This window comes from Dendrobates tinctorius, unplaced genomic scaffold, assembly GCF_039654945.1.
Source record: "Dendrobates tinctorius isolate UK_male_01 unplaced genomic scaffold, ASM3965494v1 ptg000092l, whole genome shotgun sequence".
NCBI classification, from domain to species: Eukaryota; Metazoa; Chordata; class Amphibia; order Anura; family Dendrobatidae; genus Dendrobates; species Dendrobates tinctorius.
Window position 1 is genome coordinate 4,588,805 of NW_027361760.1, and position 21,189 is coordinate 4,609,993.

Here is a 21,189-nt window from a genome sequence, read left to right on the forward strand (position 1 = left end):
ATCACAGCCATGCCAATAGTTAACATGCCTACATGCCTAACAGGATGTGCCCACACTTCTGAGGATTCCAATTGGCTGAATCAAAGCGAGCGGGCTCATAGCATTATGGGAACTTCCGATTCCGGTATGAAAAAAGTATCGGAAGTCAGTATCGGAATTCCGATAAAGCTAATATCGGCCGATACCCGATACTTGCGGTATCGGAATGCTCAACACTAGTGACAATCAAAACTACAACTCGTCTCGCAAAAAAACAAAACCAGGTTAGGCTATATCAAGAACAAATAATGAGATATTGCTCTTGGAAAAAGGGAAGGAAAAAAATGAAAGTATAAGAATCGTCCCTCAAGGGATAACCTATAAATATTTTGTATATTCTGTGAAAAACACATCTAAACTTAATATATGTGGTGTAATATGTGTCCAGGAGCTTGTGGTACTCGCAGGTACGCAGGATGCAGTGACGAGACGGATTCGGGGCGAATTTCAATTCAACTTTTATATACGGATTATTAGAATAACTGGCAAGCTAACAGTAGTTGTCCTCACAGGTACTTAAATAATAACACACACAGATAACCCGAGATTACTACCCGGCAGGTGCCGGTAACTGTATGGCCGGGATTTGGCCAACTCCGAGTCATGGAACTATGAAGAACTAACAACAAAATGTCACTTATCCTTCTCTGACGTCCTACAGAGCTCTTATCCGGGGAGCTGGGCCCAGCTGACGAGGAGCTGACGCAGGCTTCTGGCGTTCCTACGCCCAGGTGTAGATGGGGCGCAGCAGGCCCCAGGGGGATCCCTTGGCGTAGGGTCCCCTCGGGGAGGCGAGATGGTGGCGGCCGCGGGTGGCAGCAGGTAGGCCGGAGCCGCAGGCTGGTGCCGGGCGGTGGCGGCCGCGGGTAGGCCGCAGCCGAGGGCTGGAGTCGGGCAGTGGCGGCCGCGGGTGGCAACGGGCAGGCCGCAACCGCGGGCTGGAGTCAGGCAGTGGCGGCTACTGGTGGCAACAGGCAGGCCGCAGCCACGTGCTAGAGTCGGGCAGGGGCGGCCGCGGGTGGCAACAGGCAGGCCTCAGCCGTGGGTTGGGTTTGGGCAGGGGTGGCCGCGGGGGTCCGGTCGCGGTCAGTCAGCTATGTCGCTTGGAGCTGTCCTCTGCCTGGCACTGGTCAGTCCCCGCCAATCTCCCTGGCAGGCACTGGCTGCTCTCGGCTCTCTGGGGCCACCTAGGCTTCCTGCTCCTTCTCTCCCGCTCTGTCGAGTGCCCCCTGCTGGCGTCCTCTGTCTCTTTTATAGTTGCTGGACCCCCATACTTTCTAGAACTGTCTCTGATCTGTCCTCTAATGATGTCCCCTGGAAACAGATCCCCTGGGAACCTTGGTGACATCCTCCTTGGTTCCGGCCCAGTTACATACCGGAAACTCGCCCTCCTACACGCCTCCATCCTTTGTGCTCGCCAGTCCTTGGGCATGGGTATAGGAAGGTTCTTTTTGTGTTTTGGCACTGCAGTCTTTTCTGCCACTTGAACTGGCCCTGTTCATAGCATTCGGGGGGTTTTCCTGCTGTAGACCGCTCGGAGCGTCACGGTTCAGTCGTGGTGACTGAGTCTTCTGGGGTGGTGGAAGGTGATTGGATGACTGGGGTTGCCGGGGTGTCGGCCCTTGAGGTGTCCTCTCGTACTCCTGGGAGGTCTTCTTCGTCGTCATCATCCCATACAACAGGCGGCAACTCGGGGGCCTGAGGAGAGGCCTCTGGCTGTTTGGGGTCTGTGGATATACAAGGCCGCAACATTTTGCAATGTACTTTTCGTGTGGAATGATCTTCTTCTCGTTCTGACTGTATCTCATACACTGGCCCATCTGGACTTATTCGCTGCAATATTCGGTATGGACTCTCTTCCCAGCGGTAGTCCAATTTGTTTCGGCGGCAATGGTCTCTTACGAGTACGCGGTCCCCCGTATGTAGCTCGGTGGGTGGTGGCGTGGTCTTGCCTGGGTGTTCGAGGTCTTGGAGCTATGTGTGGACCAACTGGTGAAAGGTTTGCAGATGGTACCAATGATTTCGGACCCACGAGGAGACTCCTGCCCATGGGTGTTCCTCCTCTGGGTCCAACTCCACATCAGTGATTCCCTTGCCCTCTCGGCCGAAGAGTAGCGAGTACGGGGTGTAGCCGGTGATCCGGTGTACCCTGTTGTTGTATACCCAGACCAATTTGGGGATGTATTCGGGCCAATGGGTTTTTTGGTTGTCCTCCAGGGTACGTAACATTTGATTTAAGGTCTGGTAAAATCGCTCGCAGGCCCCGTTCCCTTGAGGATGATATGGTGTCGTACAGGATTTGTCGATGCCGTATAGGTGATGCAGTTCCTCCATTACCTTCCCCAAGAAGCAGGCGCCGTGGTCTGAGTGAATTCGTTAGGGACAGCCATACACTTGAATAAAGTTCTTACAGATTGCATAGGTGGCCGATTATGCTGTTTGATCTCGGGTTGGGGTCACCATGGCGAATTTGGTAAATGGTCCACCATAACTAGATAGTGTTCATACCCTTGGTGAGCCGGCCCGATGGTTAGGTAGTCTACCATCAGTAGTTCGAGGGGTGCTGATGTCACTATCGTTTGCACTGGGGTCCGTTGTTCAGGTGGTTTAGTTAGGTCACATAGGCGGCACGCACGGCAAACTCCTTCTACTTCAGTCTGTAATCGGGGATGGTAGGATATCTGTTGTAACCACTGAAAAGTATTTTGGGCCTGGAAATGAGCCCATTTTTCATGGCCCTTGCGAGCACGTGTAGTAAGGTAGGTCCCTGGTTCCACCATCTGCCACGCCACTGTCGGTTCTGTGCATAGCACTGTCTTTTGATACAGTAGTCCACCTTTGATCACCAGTTTCCCCCACTGGCGTAACATTAGCAGTGAGTCTCTAGAGTGTTTTCCTTTGGGCACCATCGGGCAGCTGTTTCGTGGCCACCCATTGACGTACGGGGCCAAGTTCCCCATCTTCTTGTTGCTGTTGAATCCACTCATCCCTAGACTGCTCTAGGATGCCCCTAGTGGGTCCCGCCTGGGCCTGTTCCTGTGTTACTGCTGTGATTTTAATGGAATTTAGGGAAAACAGTGTTTCTTCTTCCTCCAGCTCTTCATCTCGGCTCCGTCCGGGAGCCGTGCGTCGAATCCGGGACAGGGAGTCAGCATGTATGTTCATAGAATCATAGAATCATAGAATCGTAGAGTTGGAAGGGACCTCCTGGGCCATCTGGCCAACCCCCTGCTCAAAGCAGGATTCGCTAAATCATCCCAGTCAGATGTCTGTCCAGCCTCTGTTTGAAGACTTCCATTGAAGGAGAACTCACCACTTCTCGTGGCAGCCTGTTCCACTCATTGATCACTCTAACTGTCAAAAAGTTTTTTCTAATATCTAATCTGTGTCTCCTCCCATTCAGTTTCATCCCATTGCTTCTAGTCTTTCCTTGTGCAAATGAGAATAAAGTTGATCCTTCTACAATGTGACAGCCCTTTAGATATTTGTAGACAGCTATTAAGTCTCCTCTCAGTCTTCTCTTTTGCAAACTAAACATTCCCATTCCCAGTTCTCTGCTCCTCATTGTAGATGATTTTGTATTTGATCTTGGCCATTCAGGCCACCCACCGTTGTTCCAAGGCCCCTATCTTGGCGCTTTTGAGATGGGCCAGCGGGTTGTTGTCAGTTCGTACCACTACCTCAGAGCCAGCCAGGTACTCCACGAATCGCTCCATCATGGCCAATACTACCGCGAGAAGATCGAGTTTAAAGGAGCTGTAGTTGTCAGTGTTGCATTCGGAGTTGTGAAGCGATCTGCTGCCGTAAGTGACCACCTTCTCTCGGCTGCCCTGTACTTATGACCACACAGGTCCTAGCCCGTGCAGGCTCCCGTCGGTGTGCAGGATGAACGGTTGCGAAAAATCCACATAGGCCAACACCAGGTCTTCTGAGAGTGCGGTTTTGAGGTCTCGGAAAGCTTCCTCCTGCGGTTCACGCCATTGGATCCTCCAGCTGTTGGCTCCATCTGGGGCTCCCTTCAGCCAGTCTTGCAGAGCTCGGGCTCGGGGGGCGAAGTTTTTTTAAGAAGCGATGGTAATATCCGGCCAGCCCAAGAAAGGCCCACACGTCTTTTACCGTCTCGGGGATAGGCCATTCCCGTATCACAGCGACCTTCTCTATAGATGGCCTCACCTCACACCCTCGGTGGAAACAACATGCCCCAGGTATTCGATTTGTGTGCAGAACAGGTCACATTTCTAGGGCTTTACCTTCAACCCATACTTTTGCAGCCAACCGAGCACCTGACCCAGACATTGCAAGTGTTCCTCGAACATGGTGGCACAGATGATGATATAGTCCAAGTATATCAAGGTGGCCTCAAAGTTGAGGTCACCGAGACACCGTTCCATTAGTCGCTGGAAGGTCCCGGGGGCGTTGCCAGCCCAAATGGCATGCGATTGAATTCGAACATTCCCATGGGTAAGATGAAGGCTGTTTTTGCTCGATCTTCTTCTGATATTAGCACCTGCCAGTACCTGCTGGCTAAGTCTAGGGTAGAAAAGTACGTCGCCTTTCCCAAAGCCGACAAGGACTCCTCTATATGGGGAAGCGTGCATGAGTCTTTGCTGGTACAGGTGTTCAGCTTTCGGTAGTCCACGCAGAAATGCAGTGTGCCATCTTTCTTTCGTACCAACACAATGGGGGCTGCCCTGGGACTTTGACTTTCCCGGATGACCCCCTTCCGCAGCATCTATCCCAACAGTGTTTTCTGCGGCGGGATCGGCTGGTATCGCTCTCTGATGGGGGCCGTTCCTTCAGTGGGAACGCCGTGCGTAACTGCCGTGATGCACCCGAAGTAGACTTCGTGGCAAAGACTTCTCGGTAACAGCCCAGGAGGGCTTCTACCTGGTGGATTTTGGGTCAGGGCTAGGCCGGATAGCTCTGCTCGCATTTTGTCCAGGATCACTCACCCTTCCTGCTCAGGCGGGGTCCCCTCGGTCTGGATGGAACGTACAGTTACAGCCTATGGGTTCCCTGCATTTATCCCTAGTTGTAGTGCCAGGGGAGGGAGCACCTCCTCCAGGGGTTTCACCAGCTTTGCCATTTCGACACGAGGTCAGAATACAATGTCTTAGTCTTCCAAGTTGACACAGCATTCGAGTAAAAATACATACGAGGACTGTTCCCTTTCTCACGGTAGCCAGTGCACAGGCCACCAGGACTCCAGGGGGCAAGCGCTCGGAGAAACATGGCTCCACCTGCACCTCTACTCTCTCCAGAGGTACATGAGCCCAGACAGGCAGAGCAACTACTGTCTGTCCTGGTAGCAACACAAGCTGAGGAGCCGCAGGCACGATCACCATCCCCAGCGCCTCCCCCTCTTGGCAGGCCTCTTGGTCCCACGCCCCCCGCACCAGCTGTTGGAAGATTTGCACTTGGGGAGTGCGATGGCTCCATTGTTTTAAAGTCTCTTGGTTTAGCTCGCTGAGGAGCAGGCTGCCGAACTCCCGCAATATATTCATGCCCAGGGTAACGGCATGTTTTCCGCTTGTTTTCCACACCTCATCGCCCCAACTGCTTGCCGCACATCGAGATTTGCATCCACGCCACTCCGACGACAGGGATTGGCAGCGGCTTTATCATGGACCCCCATTGGGGCCTCATGTCTCCAGGGAAGTGACGTTGGAAATAAGTCTCTGGCATGGTCGTAACTTGTGACCCCATGTCCACTAGGCAGCGCACCGCGCGTCCTTCGTGTTAGGCATCGGATTTCAGCGAGAATCCCGAGCCTTACTTCCAGCGGTCTCCTTTTCCTCTCCAGCCACAGAGGAGGTTGCTCAGCAAACTCGTCGGTCCAGGCGCTCTGCCCAGACCAGCTCCGTGGGCTTGCTTGCTGCTGCCACCTCTGGCACAGCTATGGCAATACATGCTGCTCAGCAGCGAGATTCTCCAGGGACTAAGTCCCCATGTTGGGCCACTGAGCATGCCTGTGGAGTGATCTCCCATTGGCGATCGAAGGTCACGTGCTCAGGTCCTGCTCCTGTTCGGATTGGCCCATCCGAGAAGCCAGGAAGGTCCCAGACGCTCGCGGCTATAAAAGTTTTGCATGGCCGCTCAGCCATGCGCTAGGATAGACTATATTTACAGACTATGTGGAGAGAGTGATGTATGCACGTATGAAAGGCTCTGGTGACTGACTCATTATGAAACCCCTACCCTTGGTACACGTGTTGTGAAGCCTAGCCTGCTAGCGCCCAGGCTTAGGTGTAGGTAGGGCAGAGTCGGAGACAGGCATTAGTCCCCATCAGTGACTCGGCATGCCACAGTGCACGTGCTCCACACTCCGTAGCCAGCGTCTATAGCGGCGTTCGCGGCAGCGACACCGTGCGCTCAGAGGGCCTAGACGAACTCTAACCCCGTGTCCTTGGAGTAGAGTTCTGTGGCCGCTTTCTGTTCGCTTTTTGGCCGGGCTCTGTGAGCTAAACAGGCTCCGGTATTTGCGTTCAGCAGCTGTGCGGCTCTGTGAGTCAACAGAGTTCGCCCCTGTTCACACTGGGTGACGTAACCCACGTATGACTGTTTTCACGCCGCTCTATTCTTCCGCCATTACCTAGCAGCAGTGTACCACCTCTGCACGGTGGACACCGGGCTGCGAACACACCTACTATTACACAGGTCAACGAAAAAAATTTTTTTTTCTGGTGTCCAAAATATTTTAATGAATTTGGGGTATTTTTGGGGTGCTGATTCTGAATATGTCATCAGTTTTGCCAGATTGGCTCAAGTTTTTGAGATTTTTGGTATCTTATTTATAGCACTTGTTGGTAAATGCGACGCATCATCTCATTAATTTCTTTGGATTAGTACTTGAACTGAGCAGTTCTCAATATAGTTTTGTGTTAATTAGTGTTCTAAAAGTTTGTTCATAGCTTGATTTTTGCACTAACTTTATGTTGTTGTCTGTTTTCCAGTGAAAAGCATGAACTCATCATGAAGAAGTTGTCTTAACGATCCAGACTCATTCTGTTACATTTGTGGTGAATATACACTGCCAAAACATAGAAGAAACATAACAGACTTCGTAAAAAAAGTGTATTTTGCCTATTTTGGGGTTATGCTTGGGGACCAAGACAAGTTTTGGGCACCACACATAGTGTGCAAAGCATGTATCGAATTATTACGAAAATGGAGCAAAGGACAAAGAAAAAGCTTCAAATTTGGTGTTCCAATGGTGTGGAGAGAGCCAAAAAATCATCATGATGACTGTTATTTCTGTGCAGTGCAAGTGCAAGGATTCAATAAGCATAAGAAACGAAAATGGGAGTAACATGGAATCTGCAAGAAGGCCTGTCCCTCATTGTGAAGATGTGCCTGTACCTGTGTTTACCATAAATAACAGTCATCATGATGATTTTTTGGCTCTCTCCACACCATTGGAACACCAAATTTGAAGCTTTTTCTTTGTCCTTTGCTCCATTTTCGTAATAATTCGATACATGCTTTGCACACTATGTGTGGTGCCCAAAACTTGTCTTGGTCCCCAAGCATAACCCCAAAATAGGCAAAATACACTTTTTTTACGAAGTCTGTTATGTTTCTTCTATGTTTTGGCAGTGTGTATTCACCACAAATGTAACAGAATGAGTCTGGATCGTTAAGACAACTTCTTCTTGATGAGTTCATGCTTTTCACTGGAAAACAGACAACAACATAAAGTTAGTGCAAAAATCAAGCTATGAACAAACTTTTAGAACACTAATTAACACAAAACTATATTGAGAACTGCTCAGTTCAAGTACTAATCCAAAGAAATTAATGAGATGATGCGTCGCATTTACCAACAAGTGCTATAAATAAGATACCAAAAATCTCAAAAACTTGAGCCAATCTGGCAAAACTGATGACATATTCAGAATCAGCACCCCAAAAATACCCTAAATTCGATGAAATATCTTTGGCACCAAAAATGCTGTTGACCAGTGTTATTTATAATTTGGTGCGTTGCGCCAGCCCTAACATTATCCTAGCGCCAGGGTCTGGCGAGTAATGGCGGACGAACAACGACTGCACAGGTACATCCAGTAGCTGGAGGGTAGGTTGGCAGCGCTAGAGTATTCCACCTCAGCTGCGGATGTTACTTTGGTCGCTGTTCAAGCAGCTACAGAGGCTGTCACCCGTGTCTCCATGGCCAGCCCTGCCCCAACCTTGTCTTGCCTCCCGCTGCCCGAGAAGTTCTCGGGTGATAGTGCATCATGCAGGGGTTTCGTGAGTCAGTGCTCCATTCACCTGGAGTTGCTGGCCACACAATTTTCCTCTGAACGGGCCAAGGTGGGATATATCATCTCCATTCTGTCGGGCAGGGCCTTGGAGTGGGCCACCCCGCTGTGGGAGCGTGGGGATCCCCTGGTACAGAGTGCCACCCATTTTCTGCTCACTCTGAAGCAGGTGTTCCTGGGACCTCGGGTCACGCATGACACCGCACTTCAGTTGCTGGCCCTAACCCAGGGTCCGTCTCTGGTCAGCCAGTATGCCATCCTCTTCAGAACTCTGGCCTCCGAGCTGGAGTGGCCAGATAAGGTTCTCATACCTATATTCTGGAGAGGCCTGGCTGATCATGTCAAAGATGCCCTGGCTACCAGGGAGGTGCCCACCACTTTGGAGGAGCTCATTACGGTCTCCACCCGAATTTACATTTGCTTCACCGAGCGAGGGCTGGAGCGCTCCAAGTCCAGCCAACGATATAGGTTGGCGCCAAATTTTGCTAGACTGCTGGAATCTCCCAGTCAGCCGCCCGAGCCTCCAGAGGCCATGGAGGTGTCCCGCACAGGGTCTAAGTCCTGGCCTGCACGGGTATCTCCAGTCTGTTTCCGTTGTCGGCAGACTGGGCACGTTGCCAGCAGTCCGGAAACGCTCACGTCTAGTGGTTATTGGAGGGGGCCTACTAGACACAGCGACTTTCTCCTCCAAGCTCTTGTTTAACGAGGCGTTAGAATTCAATTAATCCACTGTGATGGTGGAGGTTTGCATGGACTCTGGGGCGGAGGGCAATTTCATGTCGTCTGCCTTCGCCCAACAACACGCAATCCCCCTGGTCCTGCTACCTCAACCAGTCACTATCAGAGTGGTGAATGGTGCGACACTCCCGTCCCAAATCACCCACCAGATGGCTCCACTGAGACTCTCACTGTCTCATTCTCATCAGGAGATGCGGTCTCTTCTTGTTATGTCCGAAGGTATCAACCAGGTCCTCGTTGGAGTTCCCTGGTTACAAGCTCACTCTCCGCACATAGAGTGGTCCTCGGGAAAAATCCTCGGTTGGAGCAAGTCCTGTGAGGGTAGGTGTCTGAGGGACTGCGTACAGGTCGCTGCCACTGAGGTTCCCGCAGATCTCTCCTCGCTTCCCAAGCCGTACCAGCAGTATTCAGACATTTTCTCCAAGAAGGCGACGGAGACCCATCCGCCGCACCGCCCTTACGACTGTCCTATTGACCTCTTGCCCGGTGCTGAGCCTCCCCGGGGTTGAGTCTACCCCCTATCTCTCCAAGAGACAGAAGCCATGTCTCAGTATTTCAGGGAGAATCTGGGAAGAGGATTCATTAGGAAGTCGGTGTCTCCGGTAGGAGCAGGATTCTTCTTTGTCCAAAAGAAGAATGGAGAATTACGTCCGTGCATCGATTGCAAGGGTCTTAACGCCATAACCGTTAAGAACAAGTATCCTCTACCCCTGATATCAGTACTGTTCGATAGGCTACGGGGAGCGAGAGTGTTTACTAAGCTTGATCTGCGAGGAGCCTATAACCTGATTCGCATCCCTGAGGGGGACGAATGGAAGACGGCATTTAACACCAGAGATGGGCACTATGAATACCTGGTGATGCCCTTCGGCTATGTAATGCGCCAGCCGTCTTCCAAGACTTTGTGAACTATATCTTCCAGGATATGCTAACCACCCCGGTAGTAGTCTATCTGGACGATATTCTGATTTACTCTCCAGATTGTCATGATCTCAGTGCGGGTTTGACTCGCACACGTGGGGTTAATGTCTGGAACCAGTGCTGATGACTGGCATTTCTGGGGTTAAAGGTTGTGATCCCGGTGCAGGCTTACCTGCACACCTGGGGCTATGATTGTGGCTCTCCCTGGTTCTGGGAGAGGCTTCTTATAGCCTCAGGACGCTCCCATCCCTGTCAGTTATACTCTTGCCCTTGGCATAGTGTGGTGACCCCTGAGTGTGTTTTTGCTGTGTTCTGGTTGCTTGATAATCTGTGTATGACTCGGTCTGTTCTCTGGATATTGCTTTGGATTCTGCTTGGTTTTGACTGCTGCTTGGCCCTGACTATCCGCTCTGTCTCATCCTTGGTACGTTACGGCTATTTCTGTGTATGAACCCCGTTTTGCCTGACTGAGTAATTCTGTATAGTGTCTTTCCATCTCACTAAGCAGGATGCTAAGCCCCGCCCCCTTGCAGTCACATGACTGTAGGTCCCTTGTCTGCTTGCTAAACTTCAGCATCCACAGGTCCTGTGCATCGGTACTTTCTGGCTGTACCTGACCCCGGTACCCCTACAGTGCGGGTGAGTCCCTGCTCAGCGGAGGCTGCACGCCAGCGCTGACAGGATCCTGACACTCAGGACACGTGCACTGGCTCAGTGAGCAAGTACAGTGCGGTGTTCCTGACACAGATATTGACTCCCACCGGAGAGATGTTCGCAAAGTTTTTGATCTCCTGCGGACAAACTCCCTTTACGCCAAGTTGGAGAAATGTGTGTTTGAGGAGGAGTCCTTGCCTTTCCTGGGCTACATCATCTCTGCCCAGGGTTTGGCCATGGATCCTGCTAAACTACAGGCGGTGATGGATTGGCAAGAACCCCATTCTCTCAAAGCGGTGCAGCGCTTTATGAGGTTCATAAATTACTACCGCCAATTCATTCCCCATTTCTCAACTTTGGTACCGCTCTTGGTAGCCCTCACCAAGAAGGGTGCAAACCCCAAACTGTGGTCGGAAACTGTCTCCAAGGCCTTCGCTTCTATTAAATCCCACTTCGCTAGTGCTCCCATTCTACATCGCCCCGATGTAGATAAGTCCTTCATTCTGGAGGTGGATGCCTCTTCTGTCGGTGCTGGAGCCGTCCTGTTCCAGAAGGACTCGCAAGGTCGGAAGCACCCATGCTTCTTCTCTAAGACCTTCACACCAGCGAAGAGGAATTATCCCATCGGGGACAGGGAGTTGCTAGCAATGAAGCTGGACTTCTCAGAGTGGAGACACTTTCTGGAGGGGGCTCGCCGCCCTTTCCAGGTGTTCACCGACCACAAAAATTTGGTCTATCTACAGACAGCCCAGCGGCTGAATTCTCGCCAGGCCAGATGGTCCTTGTTCTTCTCCCGATTCCATTTCACCCTGAATTTTCTCTCCAGAGAGAAGAACGTCCGGGCCGACGCTCTTTTTCGCTCCGTGGTGTCATCGGAGGAGGAGGAGCCTCGGCTGATTGTTCCATCGGAGAGCCTGAGGACTGTGGCTCCGGTTGCTCTCAAGTCGGTACCTTCAGGCAAGACTTTTGTCCCTGCCCATCTGCGACCGGAGGTCCTCTCTTGGGCTCATTCGTCCAGGGTGGGGGGACATTTTGGGACCAAACGGACCTCTGATCTCCTAGCAAGAAAGGACTGGTGGCCGCATATGGCTTGTGAATTCAGGGACTATATTCAGGCGTGCGTCTCTTGCGCCCAGAATCGGTCCTCTCGGCAGCGGCCCGCTGGGTTACTCTATCCCCTGCCGGTAGCGGACAGGCCCTGTTAGATGGTCGGTATGGACTTTGTGGTAGGTCTGCCCAAGTCCAGTGGCAGCACCGTCATTTGGGTGGTCACCGATCATTTCTCCAAGATGGTGCATCTGGTGCCACTCTTGCGGCTGCCTTCTGTGCGGGGCCTGGCAGCGTTGTTTATTAAACATGTCTTCTGCCTGCACGGCATGTCGGATAAGATTGTCAGCGACCGGGGTCCTCAGTTTGCGTCTCGGGTCTGGAGAGAGCTCTGTTCTCTGCTCAGCATCGAGCTAAATCTCTCCTCGTCCTATCATCCCGAGACGAACGGGTTGGTTGAGAGAGCCAACCAGACCCTGGTGACATATCTGCGACATTTTGTCTAGGCCAGGCAGGATGACTGGGCATCCTTGCTGCCGTGGGCGGAGTTCGCTTTGAACAACGCTGTGGCCGACTCTACCGGTCAGACTCCTTTCCTCTTAAATTACGGTCAGCATCTGCGCGTCCCCGTATCATCCACCGACTCTAGGGTGGCAGACTGGGCGGTGGAGGTACGTGACATTTGGGATCGCATGCAGGATGCTATCCGGGCCTCCAAGGAGAGAATGAGGGTCTCCACTTACGCACACAGGCGTCCTGCTCTGACCTTCGCCCCTGGCGACTTGGTGTGGCTTTCTGCCCGAAACATCAGGCTGCGGGCTGAATCCGCTAAGTTTGCATTGCACTATATTGGCCCTTTCAAGGTCCTCGAGCAGATCAATCCTGTGGTTTACCACCTGGCCCTTCCACCACACTTGGCTATTTCTGACACGTTTCATGTGTCCCTCCTTAAGCCGGTTCACATGTCCCGGTTTTCTGAGCCATCTGCCGGGACATCAGACCTGTCGTCTAACGAGTTTGAGGTCAATGCCATTGAGGGATGCAAGGCAAAAAGTTTTACTTGGTGGATTGGAAGGGTCATGGTCCAGAGGCTCGGACCTGGGAGCCAGTGGAGAACATCCACGCTCCTCTTCTCATTGCAGAATTTGAGTGGAGTGAGGCTCAGAGAGGGGGGGGGTAATGTTAGGCGTCAGATTTCTGTCGCTGCACAGCGAGAATCCTGAGCCTTACTTCCAGCGGTTTCCCATTCCTCTCCAGCCACAGAGGAGGTTGCTCAGCAAACTCGTCTGTCCAGGCGCTCTGCCCAGACCAGCTCTGTGGGTTTGCTTGCTGCTGCTACCTCTGGCACAGCTATGGCAATACATGCTGCTCAGCAGCGAGATTCTCCAGTGACTAAGTCCCCATGTCGGGCCAATGAGCATGCCTGTGGAGTGATCTCCCATTGGAGATCGAAGGTCACGTGCTCAGGTCCTGCTCCTGTTCGGATTGGCTCATCCGAGAAGCCAGGAAGGTCCCAGACGCTCGTGGCTATAAAAGGTTTGCATGGCCGCTCGGCCATGCGCTAGGATAGACTGTATTTACAGACTATGTGGAGAGAGTGATGTATGCACGTATGAAAGGCTCTGGTGACTGACTCATTATGAAACCCCTACCCTTGGTACGCATGTGTTGTGCTGCCTAGCCTGCTAGTGCCCAGGCTTAGGTGTAGGTAGGGCAGAGTCGGAGTCAGGCATTAGTCCCCATCAGTGACTCGGCACGCCACAGTGCACGTGCTCCACACGCCGTAGCCAGCGTCTATAGCGGCGTTCGCGCTCAGAGGGCCTTGAAGAACTCTAACCCCGTGTCCTTGGCGTAGAATTCTGTGGCCGCTTTCTGTTCGCTTTTAGGCCGGGCTCTGTGAGCTAAACAGACTCCGGTATTTGCGTTCAGCGGCTGTGCAGCTCTGTGAGTCAACAGAGTTCACCCCTGTTCACACTGGGTGATGTAACCCACATGTGACTGCTTTCATGCCGCTCTATTCTTCCGCCATTACCTAGCAGCAGTGTACCACCTCTGCAAGGTGGACCCCGGGCTGTGAACGCACCTACTATTATTTATAATTTGGTGCATTCCACCAGCCCTAACACTTCGAACTCGGCCCATATCAGAGGACACTTTGCGATTAGATCTTCAGGACTTCCACCACCCTTCGTTGTGGGTTCTGGCTCCGAGCGGCGTCCCCCCAGCTCAGAGCCCTTTAGTTTAATGGCCGCCGGGGTGGGTTTTTCCCACGCTGAGGATACACTCATACGTAGTGGCCCACTTCGCGGCAGTCAAAACAAATCAGAGGCCGCGGGGGTCGGCTGCCCCGGGGGTTGCGGGGACTCCAGGTTGCTGCGCCCAACCCCGGCCTGCTAACTGTAGGGTCGGCCCTCCTCTTCATCTCAGCTAATTCGCCTCTAATACTCTTCAGCTCTTGCTGCATTTCTTCCACCCATTGGGGCTCTCCAATGGCGTTCACGGAGACTTCATTACTCCGGACCTTCCAAACGGGGCTGTCACCCCCTGCTCTCGCTCCCTATCTCGGAGAAGGCCATTAGCGGATTCACTCTTACACACTCCCGCAAATCTTGCTTGGTCTGGGGGACTCGCAGTCCAGTCACTAATAGGTCGCGTGGGGTGATATCAATGAGTCCTACACCTACCCCGTCCTTCCACTCGATGGCTGTGTATAGCTCCTGCAGGACGTTCATGTACTGTGTGACTGTCTCCCCTTCCCCCTGCATATGGCTGAATAGCCGGGTCCTCAATTCTCCCACAACGGTCGGGCCCCCAGGGGTATCCTCCAAAATCTGTAATACCCTGGCAAAAGTGTTCCGTTGCCCTGGGGGTCTTAACATCACAGAGTCCTAGGCCTCCCCATCCAATGCCATTAGGGCCACCTCAGCCTCTAGGTCAGGGGTCATCAGATGCATTCTAAACAGCCCCCGCATCTGCTCTGTCCAGCTCCACTGCCGTTGAACCTGGGCAAGTTGCTCAACATAGCCCCCAAAGATAAACTGGACCGGGGACCCCCTCGCTCCCTTGATGCACAGCATCCCCGCTCGCACTCAGAGACTGCATCCTGCTGACTACGCCAAATGTGGTACTCGCAGGTACGCAGGATGCAGTGACGAGGCGGAGTCGGGGCGAGTTTCAATTCAACTTTTATATACAGATTATTAGAATAACTGGCAAGCTAACAGTAGTTGTCCTCACAGGTACTTAAACAATAATACACACAGATATCCCGAGATTACTACCCGGCAGGTGCCGGTAACTGTATGGCCGCGATTTGGCCAACTCCGTGTCCTGGAACTATGAAGAACTAACAACAAAATGTCACTTATCCTTCTCTGACGTCCTGCAGAGCTCTTATCCGGGAAGTGTCCGTTCGGCACCGCAGCCGCTGGGCTCAGCTGACGCAAAGCTGATGCAGGGTTCTGGCGTTCCTATGCCCAGGTGTAGATGGGGGGGCAGCAGGCCCCAGGGGGATCCCTTAGCATAGGGTCCCCTTGCGGAGGTGAGATGGTGACGGCCGCAGGTAGGCTGCAGCCGTGGGCTGGTGCCGGCGGCCTCGGGTGGCAGCGGGCAAGCCGCAGCCGCGGGATGGAGTCGGGCAGTGGTGGCCGTGGGTGGCAATGGGCAGGCCGCAGCCAGGGACTGGAGTCGGGCAGTGTCGGCTGCTGGTGGCAACGGGCAGGCCACAGCCGTGGGCTGAAGCTGGGCAGTGGCGGTCGCGGGTGCCAACGGGCAGGCCACAGGCTGGAGTCGGGTAGTGGTGGCTGCGGGTGGTAATGGGCAGGCTGCAACCGCGGGCGGGCGGTGGCGGCCGCGGGTGGCAACGGGCTGGCCGCAGCAGCGGGTTGGAGTCGGGCAGGGGCAGCCACGGGTGGCAATGGGCAGGCCGCAGCCATGGGCTGGAGTCGGGCAGGGGCAGCCGCGGGTGGCAATGGGCAGGCCGCAGCCATTGGCTGGAGTCGGGCAGGGTCAGCCGCGGGGGTCCGGTCGTGGTAAGTCGACTGTGTCGCTTCGAGCTGTTCTCTCCCTGGCACCGGTGAGTCCCCATCCAATCTCCATGGCAGGCGCTGGCTTCTCTCGGCTCTTTGGCGCCACCTAGGCTTCCTGCTCCTTTTCTCCCACTCTGTCGAGTGCCCCCTGCTGGTGTCCTCTGTCTCTTTTATAGTTGCTCCGCCCCCATACTTTCTAGAACTGTTTCTGGTCCGTCCTCTAATGATGTCCCCTGGAAACAAATCCCCTGGGAACCTTGGTAACAGCCTCCTTGTTTCCAGCCCGGTTACATAACGGAAACTCACCCTCCTACAAGCTCACAGCTTGTAGACGACTGTGGGAACAGTATCCGATACTCTGGGCCGTATGTGCCTCTCCAATGCTCCTCATTTCTATGTGATTGTCAGCCATTATGAACTACAAGAGTATGTCGCGTCCTGTGTCCTGACATCCTCTTTCAGCGTCCATTTCACGTGGAATGGGAAATCTGTGCTAATTTACATGAACTTTCTGTCTAGAAATATATAATCTTTATTCTTTTATTACAAACATTTGACAGTGAAATAAAAAACTTGTCACACTAAGCTACCTGTACCTTATCTGAAAGGGAGCCTGTCAGCATGACTGTATGATAATCAGCACACTTGCATCAAGTATTCTCTATTGTCATCCATGCACAATCTGGTTACACCTATTAATTATTTACAGTTTCCTATTTTACTAATTGCAATGTATCCGTAAAAAAAAAACCATGGATGCTATATAAAGGCTTTGTGTAGGATCCAATTTTTTTGCGCACCCACAGAGTTAAATGGGCGAGTGTAACCTGACACGGAGGAAACTAGCGCAATTCACATTTTTTCACACACAGATTTCCCCAGTAAGAAAAGAACCTGAATTGCCCCATTGAATAACAATGCTCCTGACAGCACTATGACCAAAATTGCACTTTAGTGAACGTACCCATAAAAACAGTATTTACCTTCAGACATAGTTGCAATTTGTAGGTAAATGCTGTTTTACGCATGTGCAAGTGGCTAAGGGTAGATTCATATGAGCAGAGTTTTTGGTCAGTGCTGACCGTGAAAAAAATGACAGCACTCAGACTAATGTTACTCAACTGGGCTGTACAGATGAGCATTTTTTATTTTTCATTAACCTGCATTTGGAAAAAAATTTCAGAATGCACTAGTTTCTTCTATATATCGGGTCAGACTTGTCCATTCAAGGCTATGAGTGTGCAGGAAAAATGAATCCCATATGGAACATCCACACACTTATTTATGGATGCATAGCAATTATTTAACATAGGAGACTGTAACTGGTCTTGCTAATTAATAGCCAGTGCTATAAAAATAATAAACGGATTGCTTACGGACTCTATATGGATGACAAGTGAGAAAAAAGTCGTCCCAGTTTTCTGGATGAAACTCTGACAATTTTTTACATGCTTGTGTGAACCCGACCTAACTTTAAGGCTGGGATCACACACGCGAGAAACACAGCTGAGTCCCGCATGTTAATACCCAGCACTTCCGCCGGCACTCAGGAGCGGAGCGTGCGGCCGCATAGCAATACATGCAGCTGAACATTCCGCTCCCGAGTGCCGGCGGCAATGCATGTGTGATCCCGGCCTAAGGCTGGTTTCACACTTGCGTTTTTTTGCGCTGTATTTTAGCGCTAAAAAACGCAGGCGCTTTTTTCCCTATATTTTGCATGGGATGCGCTTATGTTCGCATACACATGCGTTTGTACGAGCATGCTTTTTTTGTGGTGTGCGCTCGGGCGCACAAAATGCATCATGTTGCATTTTTTGGGCGTCCGACTTGCCTCAAAAAACGCATGCGCGCGCAATGCGGTTTATTACAGCAAGACACCCATTATAAGTCTAGGGGTGCGCATTGGCATGCTCATGTATGCGTTTTTTTGCACATGCGTTTTTTTGTTGACCATTGGTTAGACAATGGAAATTAGGGGTTTGGGTTAGAGTTAGGGTTAGTTAAGGGGGGTTAGGGTTAGTATGGTTTGGTTAAGGGTTAGGGTTTTGGTTAGGGTTAGTAGGGTTTGGTTAAGGGTTAGGGTTAGTATGGTTTGGTTAAGGGTTAGGGTTAGGGTATGGTTTGGTTAAGGGTTAGGGTTAGTAAAGTCATGGTTTGGGTTAGTGTGAGGGGCCAACTAATGTTGGAAAAAACGCAAACGCGGTAAAAACGCACTAAAAATGCATACAAACGCATAAAAACGCTGCGTTTTTTTCATGCATGCGCATAAAAATGCTTGAAAAAACGCAGCATTTGTATGCGTTTTTTCCATGCGTTTTTTTGCGGGAAAAACGCGCTGCAAAAAAAATAAAGTGTGAAAGTAGCCCAAGAGTGGCTCCAGGGAGAAACTGAAGTTTTATTCTTCCTGCAGCCATGTGCTTCCAGGGAGAAAATGAAGAGATATTCTCCCTGCAGCTGCTAGCTTCCAGTCATTATTCAGTACACAGTGAGTGCCCTGTGATCACTCCCCAGCAAATGGATTGACAACCTGGTCTGCAGTGTGTGTAGAGAAGGCTGTCAGCCAAGGTGCAGGGGAAAAGATTACAGCACGTCACTTCTGTAATCACTTGTGTAATAAGTGGTCACTTCTATAGCCTCCTGCGGCCTTCCAATGACTGGAAGCGAGCAGCTGCAGGGAGAATATCTCTTCATTTTCTCCCTGTAGCCACTCTTCCAGTTAGACAACTGAACATGTTTAAAACTGTATTTAATTGCAGATTACCACTATCGCTGAAGGCAAATACCATCTTTTCACTGACATGATCCCTTTAATCACTTATTGGATCAGTCATTAGGTTATTGCCCTCCATAAGTTTGCCAAATCAAATTAGTACATGGAAAACTCATTCTTGGTTGAAGAAGAAAATACTGCCTGCAAGCCTCCTTGGGATTTTGAGTCTTTATTGATTGTTGGAATCTCAATATGATTGGGTTGAAAGAATCCTTTCTTGCTGAGATGTCTATAGATTTGCAGAAAAAGTAGAAAACTCCCAACCAGACCTGTAGCTGGGACAATTGACCACATAAGGTAAAATCCATCTGAAAAATAAATGAAAGCATCTTTAGACACCTTTGCATTTGGTCTGCTTACTTAAAGGGTTATTCCCAACAGTAAAATTCTTGAACCATCCTTAGGATAGGTAATAATTTGTAGCACGCTGGGAGACCCACTGCTGGAACCCCCACGTATCGCCAAAATGGGAGGTGTTCCACCTGCTCCATGAAGTGACACAAATATACGGCCACTGCTTGGTTTCGATGGAGCATCTCAGAGCCCCAGTCTCAGAATCCATAGGGTACCAGCAGTTGGACCCTCACTGAATATTCTCTGAATAGATGGTCATTTATAGTGTTGGGTATAACATTTTAATATGTCGCATTCAAATTACACAAGAGAAGTCAGTGCCATGGTCAGTCTGGGATACAATGGACATACAAGACCTAAAGACCTGGACTTCAGTATTAACGACCTACCCTTTAAGGTGTAATATATACTGTATACAAACCAATGTTCTTAGATTTGGTAGGACTGCTGGTCGTAGTAAGCTGTGTGCTGTGTTCGAGGACTGTATGGATTGTCGCATTCTTTGTTTGTGCTCCTGGGATGGTCAATTGGTGATTTTTTCTTGTAGTGCGCATTTTCTTACTTGTGGTGGCTTCAAGATTTTGATAAGTGGTAATTGTGGTGGTCACATAAGGTTCTTCCGATGTCTGTATTTGGGTAGATGTGATTTGAGAGGTGGAAAATACTGGCACTGCAGTGGTGGTCTTGTCTGTGAATGAAAATATTCTGTAAGGAAGGTAATCCGGCAGTGATTTCCCCATAAAAAGTAATCATAATGGACATAAACAGTTTGATATCAAACCGCATTACAGGAAAATATATTAACCCGAGTTATTAAAGGGATTGTCCAGTCAAAATCGATAAGTCTGCACTCACTCTGTGTGACTGCAGACGTATGAATCCACCCAATGCACGGACTGTGCGCTGTGGGGATTCGACGTTTTCTGGCTGGCCCCATCTAGTGACATGGCCAGCCAGTGGGAGCGGCCTCGCTCCATACACTTATATTGTACGAGACAGTGCCCCATCTAGTGACATGGCCAGCCAGTGGGAGCGTCCTCGCTCCATACACTTATATTGTACAGGGCTGTGCCCCATCTAGTGACATGGCCAGTCAGTGGAAGCGGCCTCACTCCATACACTTATAATGTACAGGGCTGTGCCCCATTTAGTGATATGGCCAGCCAGTGGGAGCGGCCTCGCTCCATACACTTATATTGTACAAGGCCGTGCCCCATCTAGTGACATGGCCAGCCAGTGGGAGTGACCTCGCTCCATACACTTATATTGATGTCTAGTGAGATGTGGCGGACTAGAGGGCACGGTCTCGCTTTATACAAGTCTATTGAGAGTGAGGCCACGCCTACTGGCCGGGAGTATGTATACATACCCTCCGGTCCCAGGTCTGAAACGAGCAAATCCCCGCAGCACACACAATGCATGCACTTGGAGGATTCATAAGCTGCAGTTGGACCGGACAACACTTTAACCTTTAAATGCCCAGGAAAATAAAAGATGAGCAGTCTTTAATAATAATAATAATAATAATAATAATAATACAATGCACAGATATTACTAACATTTTTATCCTCTTAATATACTCCGATCATCATATGATATAGCACTGTGTACTTACAATTGCTCATTTTGTCTTTCCACCCAGTTAATTTTTCTTTTTTCTCTGCTCTATGTGGAAATAGGAATTCTCTTGTCCCTGCAGAATTCATCCCCCTCTTCACCTCCTAACCCAGCTGCTCCCCCCCCCCTGTCAAGGACTTTTAGGCTGGGTTCACACGTACCGGAACACTTGCGGAAATTACAGCGAGAATTCCAGAATTCCATTCCGCGGGAAAATCGCATTTTAAATTCCCGCGATTTTCCCGCAGAAAAACTAGCATTTTGCAAGTGTAATTAGCTTGCCGAATTGCTAGCGTTTTCCAAGCGATCTGGAGCATCGCTGGAGAACTGATTGACAGGTTGGTCACACTCGTCAAACATAATGTTTGACGAGTGTGACCAACTTTTTACTATTGAGGCTGCCTATGCGGCATCAATAGTTAAAGATAGAATGTAAAAAATAATAATAATAAAAAAAAATATTGTTGTTCTCACCTTCCGACGTCCCACGCAGCCTTCCCGCCTCTCTCCACGCTCCCGGTACCAGTAATCCTTTGTGACAATTACCGCAATGACGTCTGTTCTCGCAGGATCGCAACGTCTCACGGTCATTCACGATGACGTCGTGCAAATGACCGCGAGACTTCGCGATCCCGCAAAAACGGACGTCCTCGCTCGCAAAGGCTTACTGGGACCGGGAGCGTGGAGAGAGGCGGGAAGGCTGCGCGGGACGTCGGAAGGTGAGAACAATAATATTTTTTATTTTAAATTCTATTTTTTACAG

General features: G+C 50.8%; 1 protein-coding gene across 2 annotated transcripts in view; it reads right to left on the reverse strand.

The window, feature by feature from the left end:
- Window positions 1–16,331: 16,331 nt before the first annotated feature.
- Window positions 16,332–21,189, reverse strand: part of ICAM4 (intercellular adhesion molecule 4 (Landsteiner-Wiener blood group)) — a 102,009-nt gene continuing 97,151 nt past the window's right edge. For both annotated transcript variants that reach the window (XM_073586295.1, XM_073586294.1), the window contains 2 exons: window positions 19,231–19,497; window positions 16,332–18,763 (listed from right to left, as the gene is read on the reverse strand). In XM_073586295.1, coding sequence (XP_073442396.1) covers window positions 18,552–18,763; window positions 19,231–19,497 — 479 coding nt within the window. In that variant the 3' untranslated portion in view covers window positions 16,332–18,551. The remainder of the gene's footprint in view (window positions 18,764–19,230; window positions 19,498–21,189) is intronic.